This window comes from Vidua macroura, chromosome 4, assembly GCF_024509145.1.
Source record: "Vidua macroura isolate BioBank_ID:100142 chromosome 4, ASM2450914v1, whole genome shotgun sequence".
Classification (NCBI taxonomy): Eukaryota; Metazoa; Chordata; class Aves; order Passeriformes; family Viduidae; genus Vidua; species Vidua macroura.
In genome coordinates, this window is record NC_071574.1 from 38,636,269 (window position 1) to 38,651,790 (window position 15,522).

At 35.8% G+C, this 15,522-nt stretch overlaps 1 protein-coding gene across 11 annotated transcripts in view; it reads right to left on the reverse strand.

Moving 5' to 3' along the window:
* Positions 1–15,522, reverse strand: part of ASB5 (ankyrin repeat and SOCS box containing 5) — a 40,728-nt gene that overhangs the window by 17,766 nt on the left and 7,440 nt on the right. Inside the window, exon 1 of one of the 11 annotated variants that reach the window (XM_053974924.1) lies at positions 10,478–10,673. The exons of 9 other annotated variants lie outside the window; for them this stretch is intronic. In XM_053974924.1, the coding sequence (XP_053830899.1) occupies positions 10,478–10,673 (196 nt within the window). Of the gene's footprint in view, positions 1–5,725; positions 5,741–10,477; positions 10,674–15,522 lie in introns of those variants that run through there. One more of the 11 variants, XM_053974926.1, reaches the window with a different exon arrangement.

Genomic DNA, 15,522 nt, shown 5'->3' on the forward strand with positions numbered 1-15,522 from the left:
TATTGGAAGATGAATTAACAGGAGAGCATAGTAGGGATGTGTACACATGTGCCTGTGCAGGAAGATACCAGCATTATTCTCCTGACAGTTTTGTACTTGCCATGGCTCTGAGGCTCATCTCAGTTTTAAATTTCCATTTGGAATGGAATTCCAGGACTCTCAGGAGAAAGTGGTGAGGATCAGGATCAAGCAAAGCATCTGGGACTGCAGAGCAGGAATTGACAGTGGTCTGGCAAGAAAAAAAATATCTTTTTTTTTTTTTTTTTTTTTTTTTTTTTTTTTTTTTGTAGGAGTTTTGTGGGTGAGGTTGTCAGCTGAGAATGAATCTGCATCTTTCTACAGGAGTGGTACAAACCTGGAAGGACTTCATACAAAGGCTTCCCACATTGATTCCAGCCTCTGTTCTCTCTTACTTGTCTATGAGGTGTCACTGGCAGGAGCAAGGAAACCAGCAGGTACACAGACAGCTGCCATGGATTCAAAGAGGCAGAGCCCCACAGGAGCCAGCATCATCTGCTCTCTTGTGCAGACAACTGCACAGGAAAAAAGGAGCTACCCATGCACCCCTAAAACCCTCCACAGCATGGCTTATAGGAAAAGTATCTCTATTATACAGTGATATTCCATAGATGCTTGCCACTCATTGAGTTACTTTGAATATTCTAGAGGACATTAAAAAATATGCATTTTTGTGCCTTAAAGAAGGCAAAGCTTATCCGGTTCAGGACCCTAGAAGGAACTTTTCACTAAATTCTGCTAGGCCCAACCATTCAACCTTCAGGCAAAGAACATTAAAAAGTCTTATTAAAACAGTTCGCAAATATGAGATTAAAAAAAAAAAAAAAAAAAAAGCAGCTAAACCAGCACCAAAAAACATCTGAAATGACATTAAAAATATATTCGAGATGAGGGAATGAACATGGTTAAAACCATGGAGTAAGGCTGAAGACCGTGCTATTTCACTTCCACCTCGGGCATGGAATTGCTATGTGATCTTTCTCACGTCAAACATCTATGCCCTGGACTACATTAGCTACCAAATAAAAATTAGTATCCTTCAACTTCATTAGGTAATAAAACTATTAACATTCAAAACTACAAAACCACTTAGGCTTAGTCCTGAGATTATGTTCTTCAGATTTTTCTCTATAGAACACATTCAAACACTCCCAAAATCTGCCAGAAAACCTTTAACAGAAGTCTAAGTAGATGTCCAAGTACGTAAAAAATACAGTTGACCATTATTTTTCCTGACTTGGCAAACAAGCAATTAGGGACAGCATTTAGATTACAGTTACTCATGGAAGCAATGCAGTTACCTTTGAAAAAGTAGCCAGGGGAAGGGGCAGATGCTACAGTCTGAGAGAGTAAGGAAACCAGAGGACTTTACTGATGGGTTTGGAATTCTGGCCTAAATTAGTACACAAGCTTTAAATAAAGCACTATGTTAAATTTCATTAATAATTAGTTCTGTCCAAATTTATAACCCAGAGGAAGAAGTGTTGAAGGAAACTCTCAAAATCTTTTGATTCCAGACTTTTGTAAAAGGAAATATGAGTAAAGTTTCAACATTTCCATGTCAGCACATAGCTCTGAGTTTAAAGAGGCAACAGTTCTTAACAGGTGGGAATGTAAATAGAAGTAAATTTTTGTTCCTCCCTTTCAGCAGGGAACTCTTTCTATTTTCAAGATTATTTTTAAGGCAACAGAGATGCAATTGTGGTAACACACAAAAAACGTGTTAAAAAAACCAACAATACCCAAAACCCCCTTGATCTTTCAACACATGATGCAGTCCAATGCAATACAGTCCAAACTCCTATAACAATAATTTATCTTAGGAAAAATTGCACAAAATTGCACCATTTTCAAATGGTCACAGATCAGTATTTTGTGTGCAACCGTCTCAAAACAGCAAACTGATGACCCACCTTGCTTCCCAAACTGTTCTGTACTCCTGTTCAGGTTACTCTGTTTTCATGACCAGGATTATTACGGGGTCAAAGTGACTGCATGGAACGTGCCACACTAAATTCTGGAACAGGACTAGAAACTGATTCTTCCTGCTCATGTGATCCACACCCTGCAACCATGAAGCTGAAATGACAGACAGGCTCCCTGTGGCTCAGTGCCAGTACCCCAGCAGTGGCCTGTTATTTGACATTGCCAAAAACAAACCAGAAGAAATATTGAGCATTCCTCCCTGTAGGAGATGCCAAGATGAAGCAAATTTTAGGAAGGACTGAGGAACTGTGGTTTCTGACAAAAACAGCATCCTACAAGGCCACAGTGGTGGCCACTGTTACATTCTACAGTGCCAGCTCAATGCCAAAGAACATAAATGCATCATTAAAGTACAGGCATAAAGCTCTAGGAGCAGAACAGGGGAAGGCCTGGAACAACTTTTTATTTGTTCGTTAAACAGATTCTTGCATCAAGCCATACTTCATGGCAAGTATGATGGTGATGTAAGTCATTAGCAGGCAACCAGAAGCTTAGGCATTATCCAGATCACCAACCAGTCCTCTTAACAAATACCAGCAGATAGGTAGATATGCTTTAATGGTCACTAGTTACTTAAGCATAAAATGACATTTCTTTACACCATTATAAGCACTAAAAAAGTCTATTACATACTCTTAATACAATCTCATCACTGTCTCTTAGCTGGAAATCCAAATCAGGAGTAGTAGTAATAGGAGGAGTAGTAGCAGTAGCAGTAGTAGTAGTAGTAGAAGAAGAAGAAGAAGAGGAAGAAGAAGAAGATGATGATAATGATGACGATGTTAGCAACAGCAAGGCTGGCTGGCTAGCAATTTCCCTACCTCTTCTCCTGAGATTTCTACAGTCGTTACACCTTATGTTCCTGGATGCTGGGAATCATAACTGAAGGCTGAAAAAAGATTTAAACTTCTGATATGACAAAGGCTTTGTCTCAGGCCTCCCAGAAGTCAAATACAGAAAAATTACACATTTATTACATTTCTTGGCTTGTTTGCAAGCTGTCAGACTCTTCATGCAGTAACACAGAATACTTGCTAATATGTAAACTAAACTAAATCACAGAAGTCATGGGGCAGAACCTAAGCAAATCAGTTACCAAGCAGGCCTGAGGTTCAGATATTGACAGAAAGACAGACACAGGCATGAAACCAGTAGTCAGCATAGGAGTGGTAAAGGACACCCCAGAGAGAATCTTGAAATTACAGTGAAAGGACAGCCATAAAGAGAGAGAGCATATCTATTGCCAGAAAGACTCCAGACATGGCAGAGAGTAACATCCACTGGTGCAACAGATGCAGCATGCCACAAAGGATTTATGGCCAGCCAGCATTGCTGCAGTCATGAGCAGAGCTCAGTACTTAGGCATGCTATGCAATTCCCCCCAAGCCATCATCCTCTAACTGGCAGAAGTTCACTCGCTGTTTGCCTGCATTGCGAATGTTTGAGAACATCCCCTACAAGAGAGGAATGTGAATAGCAAAACCCTGGCCATAAAAATCCAGTGGCTGAAGGAAGGAACATCACCTTCAGGAAGCTATGCTATTTTGGTCTTCCCCTGTTGCCTTATGACCCACCAATGCAAGAAAGACCAGTGCAAATGGTACAACTGAGCTTGCCCCAAGCCAATACTGCCATTTTCTGCATATTTTCCTCTGACACCAATTCTTCTTAAAGGCTTGCTTCAGAATTGCCTTTCAGTCTTATTGCTATGCACCTTTAAAACCCCAGGTTTTAAGATACATCAGAGTTCATACTGTTAATTTTGTACTTATTTCATAAGCTTACTACTGATTTCACACACAAAAATACAGAATTTAATTGATGAAGGGCATTTCCATGTGAGTCTAGAGTGTACACTCCAAGCAAGCAAATGGGACCTAGGTTGGTAACGAGGTCCATATTAAAAAAAAAATACATTTTAAGGAGGCACACCTGAATGAAACCAACCAAAAAATGCACCTGGTGGACCTCAAGGAGGTCCTGACATAAACGGAAGAGTAAAAAACTCCACAAACAAATCCACATGACAAGCTATATCAGTTTCTTTTAGAGAGGCAAGTATGCAAAGAGGCTCCAGCACACATATTCCCTAGATGTTTCTGTGGACTCAGAAATTTTCTTTGAGATGAGGGATGTAAAAAATGAAAAATTTGAACTAAAAATTACATGCCTGCCAACAGATGTTCTTGCTTTTTGTTGCTTCAAATAAGTCAGGGCTCTGGCCATGCCAATTTAGTTGCATTATATAACGCTGAGCAAAACCTCTTTAAGGTAGAATATGTTCTTCAAAAATAATGTTGTGGTATTTGTCTAATATATGGTGTAATTTTCTTCCTTCAAAGAAAGTGCCTTTTTGGCTTCATTTTGAAGTCTGACTTTTCTTTGGCATTTGTCATACTAGGGAAACCTATTTGGCATACAAGAGAAAGTGATGAGCCCCATCAAAAAAGTTCCCCCTTCTAAACTTTCAAAAAAGAATATTCACACTATCTTAAGCATTTTTACACTATTAGCTTATGTGCTGCAAGTGAAAAACAAGTGCTAAATGTGGTGCCTTACACCAAGTGGTATGGTGAATAGGTATGCCATACAATATTCCTATCATTGCTAAATGAATCTCCATTGTATCCAGGAAGCTAAGAGAGGTCTTGTATGGCTTTTATTAATAGAACTGTGATCTCTGTGGAATGCAAGTTGAGAAAATGCCTCATGCCTATCTTCCCTACCTAACAACTGTTGCTGAGTGGCATTATCAATTGCAACTTGTTAGGATAAAATAAATATGAAAACTTTGCTCTAATCATTCACTACAAGCCTTCCAAGCAGTAGATCTCTGACAGTGAAACACGGCATTATTGCCTATTTACAAGCTGTATTTTAAGGACTGGTTATTTGGGACTACCCAAGTAGTTCTCAGTGTACAAGAAAAAAAGGAAACAGAAAACTTCACAGTGTTCACCAGTCTCTGGGAGAAGATGGAGACTCCAGTAGACTGAACTACCACAATCCTGTCGATGGCTCAATTTAGCCCAATTAGTGTACTAAGCTTTCCTACCATGACTGACCAAGACAGATACAGAAAAATGTAGCTTAGAATTTGCTACAGTCATTCAAGAGTAGACTTTCTTAAGCTTAGAAGAAACCAGGGCATATTCACCTCTCCCGTTCTGCAAAATCAGTATGTATTTTAAGAAGCATACTATAAACACAATTTCTGCTTTCAAGTAACTTTAACTTACACACTTATGGATAAAGTGAAATTTCTCACAAATTTTTGTGAAGAGAGGTGACATCATTAAAAAATATTTTAGACAAATCATTTTACATTCTCAGAACTACTTAGCTTGTCTATCAGACCTCAGGTATCTGTATATGTACATGACTAGCTGTTTGTTGTTTATGCTACATTAACCTCTGCAAATTTATTTTTTTTCATAAGGTTCCTCTCTATCACTTTCTGCTTGTAGCTAATTACTGAGTGTCAGGTTTACTTTTGACAAAATAGACACCTTATGCCTTATAAAGAAGTTTGTGAATGGGAACTATGCCTCCTTCTATAAAGTTATCTGTAGTAACAAAGTATAGGCTCTTTCATACAAACCAACATCTTACCAGTATTTGTAGAGTTTATATCTCACAGACCTCAAACACCTGATAATAGATTAATTCTTTAGATTTGATCCACAAACTTTGAAATCACCTCATACCACAGCACTATTACCTCATTGTAAAGCAACTAAACTGTAAAACTCATCTGAAGCTCCAAGCCAGTGCTCCTATACACAGAGCACTTCCATGATATGACTAGTTAGTTGGTATAGTAGGAAGAGTCTAAAAGCTGCTTTTGATCCTCCAGTCTTCATCCAGCAACAGCTGTACAAAAGGCTGAGTTATTAATTCTTCACAGATCTGGAAATACCATGAGAGAATAAATGTTACTGTGCAGATCACTGTCATTACACATAGTTTACTAAGGAGCTAAATACACCCAAACTTAATTTTCAAGTTAGTTTATTCTTGTGTATCAATTTGTAGGGCACAGAATTTTAAAATGGAGCAAACATATACTTGCTACGTCTTTACCCATTAAGAAAGAAATTAATAAAATGTTGACTTTTGGAAAGTTTCAAATGCAATGAATATATAAATGTTCACTTCAATACAATAAATAAAGAAACACTAGGCACCACAACCTATTTCCAACACAGCTCTAGTCCCTGACTGGACAGGACTTGGCTCCAAACAACTAATCAGTCCTTTTCAAATCAATGGGGCAAGTGTATATGAGTAAGTGTTTACAAAATTAGTGCCAAAGTTAAAAATAACCCAGCAAATGGCACCTTTATAATAGAATGGATCCCTTTTTCATTTAATTTTTTTATGGTACTAATACCACTGACTTCACTGAAAAAAAAATAATTCAGCTCAGTTTATTAGGACAAAGGTCTTCACTTTAAGCAAATGTAAAAGACTGCAAAGTTCTGTCCTGCATTTGGTGCTATTCAGGCTTTTAATATTGTGAATGATAGAATAATGTATTTATTTTTATGCAGGCAGTAGATGACACTAAACTGTAGATGCTACAGCTGCTCAGAGGGAAGCAATTCAAAACAGACAAGTAAAACAGAGAAATTGTCTGATACCAAGATAGCATGAAATTAGCTGAAGGCCAGTGCAAAGTACTATACTTAGAGAGGAAAAAGCAAATGCACAATACATTGACTTTGTTTTAACATGTGGTTTACAGGCTACAGACTCTATCCATAATACTTTCCTGCTGAGGGGGCAGCATCATTCAAGGAGGTATAACATAGGATGCCATATACATGGCACATGACATAAGTGTTCCACTTGCATACAACTAAAAGTTCCCCCAGTTACACTCATAAAGTCTCAGCTGGAGCCCTCTGTTTAACACGGGAAAATTAGACATCAGTAAAGATGTCTGCAAACTATATATGAACTGGCACAAGTCCAAGGGACAGCAACTGCAGTAACTCCAAGTGCTAGAAAATAAGACTTACGAGGACAGACTAAGTTAAATCCTTTTTACTTTATTACAGAAAAGAAAAAAACAGCAGAAGTAGGAAAATGCATGATAATAGTCCTTAAATTGATTACTTCTCATACACAGAGAGAAACAATCATTTTTCATGTATTTATTTTTCAGAAATAAAGATTTAGGTCAGCCTTGGGGGAAGTGGGAAGCAGTTTAGTGATGAGAACAGAAAACCTGCAATTGGTTGCATAAGGATGCTGCAGAAATCACTATCACTAAGCATTTAAAAAACAGGTTAGCCAAACATTCACCAGAAAACTCATGTATATTTGATCCTAGAGCATTCAATTTACCTCTGAAGGGACCTTTGAGATATATACAAGAAAAGCTTTACTCAGACATTATTTCCATAAACAAATGAATATGCTTTATAATTAGAAGAGCTTTTACATGCACCTTTTTGGTCTTAGCTGATGCTGAACACTGATCTAGTTCCTGTATTTCAATGTCACATAAACAGTATAATAATTTCTAATTAATGATTGTGACATTATCCAGCCATTCATATACACCTGAGAGCCAAAGGATAAATGGAGTGTAAATTGCTGACTATTGAAACTGAAAATATTCCTGAAATATTAAGGAACAAAGTAAGACCCGTTTCACCACTAACATTTAGCAACAAGACCACACAAAGCAGATGACACAGGCAAAGATGTCTCCTTGTATTTAATAAAGTGACAAAATAAAGCCTTGAAATGCATGATCCCTGGGCCTCAATTCCTAAACTGGCCTCTATACCTTCAGTTTGACAAAAAGAGTTCCACCAAAAACTACCTCTCTGTACCCGAAGACTTATTTTAACTCAAGGGGTCAATTTAGAAAGTATGAAATAATGCCTGTGCCTAGTAGCACACTATTTCCAAAGGTTCTTTTTTCTTCAAAATTATAGCACTCTGTCCTAGCCAAGCCATTATAACAGCAATAAGTAATCTTTTGTTATTAAAAGCAAACCTAAAATACCATTCCTAACAGAATTTTGAGAGTATGTAATCAGGTTAAAACTAGAAAATAAAAAGAAACATTTCCTCTAATTTGAATTACTTATTGAAACATTATAAACTTCAATTAGCTAATGATAGATGATAAGCTAATTATCTGTCTTGGTCGTTCTTTGTGTTGTGTTTTTTCTGCCAAGGTTTCTCTGCTACTTGAGAAAAAACACAGAATGGATCATTAATTAGGAAGATACTCAGTATTTAATTATACAATGTAATGTTTCAAGCAGTTTCATGCTTCATGTTCCTTATTGTACATCTTTTAGATATCACTTTTAACAGGATATTTTGTTACATGTATTGCATGAACTCTATTGAGGCATCCCTGTGTTTCACCAACACCAAAAAAATCAAATCCCACAACATATTGTGAGTTCAGAGACTAGCATGCCTCTTTCCACAGACATAGAACTAAAGTATAGAAAAGTTAAGATAAAATAATGATTCTGAGGAGAATTATTTGCATCCCAAAGAGCAAGGATTGCTGCTGTTAGTCACAACAAGTGGATGAATAGTAGATTCTGTAACACTAGCCGAACATGTGCTTACAACTGTTACAAATCCAAAACCAGCGACTACGAGCTGGACAGTGAAAAATGAAGGCACACTGATGTTGAACTGTAAAAAGTACAACTTAAGCACAAAATAGTTGCATTATCCATTTTCTTTTAATAAAACAAGCAGAAAACTAGAAAATCTACCATATGTTTGATCCTTTAAATCAATAAAAACCTCTGCTACCTGATCAAAACAGTAACCTGCAAGAGTGATAGATTTTTATCTTTTGCTTTGGCCAGCTACTAGAAGGCTTAATAATACATTTCTTTAGGAATGAGATAAGACTTTTGACAAATGACTGAATTACAGATTCCTGGGTTCAGCAACAGGTAACACCATAGACAGTACTTTACTCTCCAGCCTGATGCATGTTATTCCTTTCCCTCCAGTTCCTCCCAAGTCTCTTTCCTTCTGTGCCCAGCTCATGTGTCATTCTCCCCATAAAGAGCTGCCTTAGAGCTAGCAAGCAGTTTCTGGCAAAAAATTCTTGACTTCAAGTAAGGCCTTCCCCATTCTCTGCAAGTACTCCTGTCTATGCTCCTCTTATCCTACTGTAGTGAATATATACACACATACCCACACCCTCCCACACATATATGTCTGCACATAAACTCACACACAAACACACACATGCATAGTAGTTCAAGTGGTGTCATTAACAGGCTCAGATGTAAAAACCCTGGGTTTCAGAGCTTGTGCAGAAAACACATGATACAAATCCATCGAAAGTAAATCTGCAAAGTAAGCTAATTCCTACTTTAGGATTTAAGCCTTTCTTTCTGGATTGTAAATTTCAACACCCCTACACAAAATGTCTAGCTTCAGTCCCAACATTGAAGACCGAAAAATCTTTTGAGTTTGAAACTGTTTCTGTCTCATTTCTATAGTTTCTCTGTTTACATTTAACTTGGGCTATGTCTTCACATTTGTGGTACCTAGGGATGAGAGGTAAAGGCAGAAAGAGGCAAGACAAGTCTTCCTGTTCCATTGCCTAATTCAGCTTGATGCCATCCCAGAATACAAAGAACAACAATAAAAACAAGTGAGGTAGCAAGGATTCCAAGCTGAGCAAAATCAGGGCTCAGTCATGTACCAACATGCCACAATTTAGAAGAAAGAGGGTTCTATAATGCAAAACTAGAATTGAATGAAAATGGTACCTCACTACAGATGAGCTTGGGGCAACAGTTCTGCTCAAGTTCTGCTTGTGTGAACAGAAAAAGGAATTTTCACAAGAGCTTTCAACCCAGTAAAATTTGAAGGGTTTCCACACACATGCCCAAAAGTTGGCCCTGACAAAGTGTTACTAAGGTTCCTGCTATATGCCAAGAGACATCTTGTTCAAGGTACATGAGGACTATATCTTCTCAAAAACATTACTATATGAAAATTTTACCTTAATCAAGACATAATTTTCAGAAATATTTGGACTAGTTTCACTAGAGTGGTACAAAATAATCATATGCCAAACATGGAAAATTTCAACTATGCATGGTATTCTGGGGAACATTAGGAGCAATTCGGAAAATAGTCCCAGATTGGGAAGTATTCGGCAACCTTATTTATATACAGCCTCTCTAAATATAGGCCTCTCTCCTAACAGAAAACTGGCTGTGATATTTCAGTTTTATTCTGAACTTAATATTAATTAAAAAAAAAAAAAAAGCCCCCAAAAAAGCTCACATAATCTAACAACACTCCTACAGATATTTTTTGTTATAAAAAACACAGCAGCAAGTACAGAAAAAAACCCTCACTCACATATATCATTTGAAAAACTGAACATATAGCAGATAAGTAATTACCTGAAAAACAAAATCCCCAAACAGTAGTGATAACAGAGTATGTACAAATATACCTTGTCCTTGAGGAACTCCATAAAATTCAGCAGCTATCCTTGCTGCTTCCTTACGGTTTCCTTTCACAATGTAGAAATGACTAAGTATAGCAAGGCTGATCTTCACAAAAAGTTTAAAGCAAAAAAGTGAAAGTATAGTAAAGTAGACATTGGATAACTGCTGTGCGAACGGGCGACTTTCTTCTATGACAGTCATTGCTGCAGCAAAATCTCTGTCAGTGTTTGGGTCAGGCTCTCAAATGTGTTGATAAGATCATATGGCTCCAGCCATGCACTCCTGGGAACAACTGGTCCCGAGGAAAGAAAATATCAGCTGGTCATGATGCCTGCTGCTCAAAATATGACGATTATTTATACTGTACATAGTACTGAGTTCACTACCGCTCTTGCTAGCCCAGTGATATTCGTGTGGGACAGCAGGTTCCAAGATCCTAGATTGTACTTGTTCCATTTAAAAGGTCTGTTGCATTCCAAATTCTGCATTTGTAATTCATTTATTTACATGCTTAAAATCTATTTTCAAAAGTATTACTATAAAACCCTGAAATTCACGTACTAAACCACGTAACTCAGATTATGTTTTTGCTAAAATATGTTCTGCTGCTTAAGTACAATTGCTCTTTTCTGATATTTCATTTTATGTCAGATTAATATTCTTTCCTTAAAAAACTAGAATCATAGCAATAAATAATTAAAGTACACATTAATAAATAAACAGAGATTTAATATATACCAGCTTTGACAGTCTCTCATTATTTTGCTCAGGCTGAATGAAAGTACTTAGTATACAAAGACTTAAACACTATACAAAAAAAGAGTATTCAGAGCAGGTGATACGAATCAAACATTTGGATATTTTTTATGCATAAGACCTAGAGGACCTAAAATTAAATTAATTCAAATGCAATGGTAAAATTTCAACATAGAAAAATTTTAATAGTTATGATATATATTTCATTGTGCTGCATCATATTATTTTAAACATATGACATGGCAGGCTTTATTTGTTGGCCAGTTTTAGAGAGGGGAATCTAAATTCCTCCAACTTTTAAGAATTAATTTGCTTTTAGACCATAAAGCTATTACTCACAGTCATCAGCAGTCACTCACAAGTTGTTCCATTAGTGTGAGTAATTGCTCAGTAAATTGCTGAGTTGCAACGTGATACAAACTGAGAAGATGCATGACAGAACCAGATTTCTAAGTGAACTATAATCCTAAAGTAAAGACTCATGGCAGCAGAAGAAAGGATCCTGCTCTAAACTTTTATACTTCCTTCTCAACTAAAAAACAGTGTATTGAATTATAACTTAAAATGCGCTACCTAAAGTAATCCTAAACCTTTCTTTTCTACCCTGGAGTCTCTTGTTTGGTGATTAGGGAAAAAAACCAAAAACATTTTAGAATGTTGGCACTGTCCATCGGGATAAAAGGGTATGATCCAAATGTCACTGAATCCACAGATCACCCTGACTTCAATGAACAGAATAACAGATATTAAGCACTATAATACAAAACTATTTCTGAAAGGAAAGTGATAACAATAAGGCACCTCTTATGATCTGACTCTCAGAGTAGTTTATTGGAGTAAGAAGTTATAATGTTTTCTGAAAACTAAATTCAAACAAGCCTACATAAATGAAGAAAAGACAATGATAAATGGAAATATTCTTCGAAATAAAAATCAAGATTTTAACAGACAGGAAGTGAATTGCGATTATCTTGAGAGAAACAGGCATCAGGTATTTTTCTTTGAAAAAAATTAATCCATTTAAAAGTCAACCATAACTAGAAAAGGCAATTAAAAACTAGTTTACACTAAACTATAAAAGTTGGTAAAAAAAATGCAATTTTTTTACTAAATTTCATTTATAGACATTTTCTCATCCAGCCAGAATAGGAACTGCTTTCCTCATACCATTCTTAGAAGTGGGAATGAGTACTTAAAATGCCAGATGAAAATCCCTTTTTATATTTGGCACATTGTTATCTGACACTGAATTGAGGTGTCATGTTTTCCACAAGTATAAAAGGCATTATATTTTGAGCTACCACTGCCAGGTTCTGTTTCAATCATTAATAGAAATGGTAACACACATTTTCCTTAGTAACACACCCAGTATTGGAATTTCTTACTTTTTCCATATTTATACTAGTATTACTAAGCTTAACTTGATCAGTCCACAGAATTCCCCAGCCATCTTATGGACCTGTTTCACGAATTTACCATGCAGAACAAGGAAAAACCATAATTATGTTACAGAAATCTTTTTCTTCCTTACAGTGTTTTACCTGACCCTTTTCCCCTTTTTTCATATTGTGTCATCTAGTACCTGCTTTCTCATCTGGACTTCTCCCACATTTTGTTAACAAACAAAATAATCATTCTTTGTAGAGGCAAAACTCCAAATAGCAATTACTATAAATAATGGCAGGAGTTAAAAGTGCTCAGAATTCATCTTCTCCTTACAATACTGTTTCTGCTGCTTCTTATAACTGCAGTAGATAAATCACAAAATAAATTTCCCAATTGACAGATAGTTTTCTTCAAGTTAATACTTTCTGTTTAGGTTCAAAAATATTAAATTAAATACTACAATAATAAGGCTAATATGCATTTAGTATATTGTAAGCAATGTTTCAAATAACCTCACGGATTTGTAAAGTTGCTTTTAGGAACAAGATGAGAATTGAACAGGAGGGTTACTCCTGTATCAAAACATGCCTTGTGTCCTTTCAAAAATTTCCCTTATCAGTAATAAATTACATAAGGATGAAATACTACATGAAATCATGAGTTTTGAGAATTCCAGCTCACACATACTCATTAGAAGCTGGCAAAATTAGTCTTATAATATTTCCTCTTTTTTTAGAGCTCTCTAACTCTTATGTGTCAGCTTAGCTTGATACTCTCCCAACTGCACAGAACCAAGTCTATCCTAATCTAAGGGTTCTAAAGTGATACAGAAATTACCATTACAACTTGTTGGGAAATCCATTCTATGAGGCACCCAGTCATGAAAACTGAGCAACTGCTTAGAAGTTAACGCCCACACGGCATTTTGGGAGAACCAATAATGTGAATGCTGAGATCTGAACACAGAATAGCTGAGAGGAAGCCCATGCAGACTGGGAAATCCAGAAACAGAAAGCCACAGCTGTTGTAATGGAAATCAGAAAACAGAAGCATAGGTAAACAAATGAAGCATCTGGCAGTCAACATGGTGACATGAAGGACTGTAAAAAAGTGGGACGTAAGTGTCCCACATTTTCTATTGCATGGCAATGTGAAGTAACTGAAGTCAGATCTTGCAGCACTTCAGAATAATGAGAGTTTCCAAATGGAAATGCATCATATGTAACAAATGTACAACACTATAATGACATCAAAACACTTGAAAAGAGCAGTGGCTTAATCTGGATATTTGCATTTCCCATGTAATTTTAACTTTTGGGAAAGAAATTTCTTGGCCTCATTTCCTCACTAGTAAAATGGGGAATATTCTGAAGTTAATTTCACTGCTGTTAAAAAACCACTCAGATATCCTGGTGAAAAGAATAACTAACTAGATATTTAATAATTTTTATTTTAATACAAATTTCATATTGCAAACCTAAATAAAATGAAATCTTGACTGTTCATTCACTTAATGTTAACAAAAGAGATTGGCTGTAAAACTATTTCATCATTTAGAGTTTTATAATAGCACACAAGAAAATGGCAACAACCTACATTGCAGATTAACAATATTTGTATTTTTATTTTGTTTAAGAAGATAGTAATACTGTGGCAGACAAGGATACCCTCACCTTGACAAAGTAGCACATTTCCAGCAAATAAAACAAGAACAATGTAATGATGCCTCTGATATGCTTCCCCACTTCTGGCAATTAACTATTTTAATTTTAAAACCACTTAAGAAACTTCAAATGCTGGAATTTATGGTCTTAAGAGTTCCCTTTTAATGTAGCTTGGTCACCTATCATTTCCCAAGAACATAATCTGTATAATCAAGATAGCAATACTGCTGTTTATAATGACTATAAAGTGGTTAATTTCAAACTCCAGAGCTCAGACAAAGCCTGGACTTTAATGCTTTGCTGTGTAGCAGCCAAATGCAGAAAGAAAGTATTTAGCAGTGGCACCTGTTTGTGCTAATTCAAACTGTCCCAAATCTAGTGTACAATTTACCCTCAACCAAAGTAATTTTTAGAAAAAAAAAAAAAAAAAAAAAAAAAAAAAAAAAAAAAAAAAAAAAAACCAAAAAAAAACCCAAAAAAAAAAAAACAAAAAAAAACAAAAAAAACCCAAAAAAAAAAAAAAAAAACCAAAAAAAAACCAAAAAACAGACACCCCCCCCAAAAAAAAAAAAAAACCCACAAAAATTATGCTCTATAATGTATGATTAATTGCACAACCACATTCATAAACTACTTTATTCCGGCAATTTTTCATCAATATTTTAGATGGCTGGTGTGTTTAATTTTCAGTAAGTAAGATACACAAGAAAATTAACACAACTGATAGAATACTTAGTCTTTGAAGGCATTTTTTTAACACCAAAGATTACAAAACCCTTAGAAATAGGATTTATTTGTAGCACATCCTGTGTTGTTATATTTGGAAAACATACTTCCTTCTAATAATATTTTTTAAAGTAATATATTTAAACTAAATGATAGAAGATGTAAAAGAGTAATTATATTCACAGCACAAATTCCATTACAGTTAGTCTTAACAGTTTTCTTCTGTCTTTTGGAGATGCATATAAAACTCTGAAAGTCAAAATGTTTATTTTAAAAATGAGATAAAGATGAAATACAGTACAAGGAATTATTTGTATGACACTTCACCTGCATGTCTTCCTCTACATGTAAGAGACATAAATATACACAAGAAGTTGATAGTCATCCTGGTTCTGAAACTTCTGTCCAATAACAGGTATAACAGAGACTTTAAGATAACAGGCAGAGGAACAGGAACTCTTAGGTGCTTTGAAGAATTGATTATTTTATACATTATAGGCAACCACCCAGGAGAAATT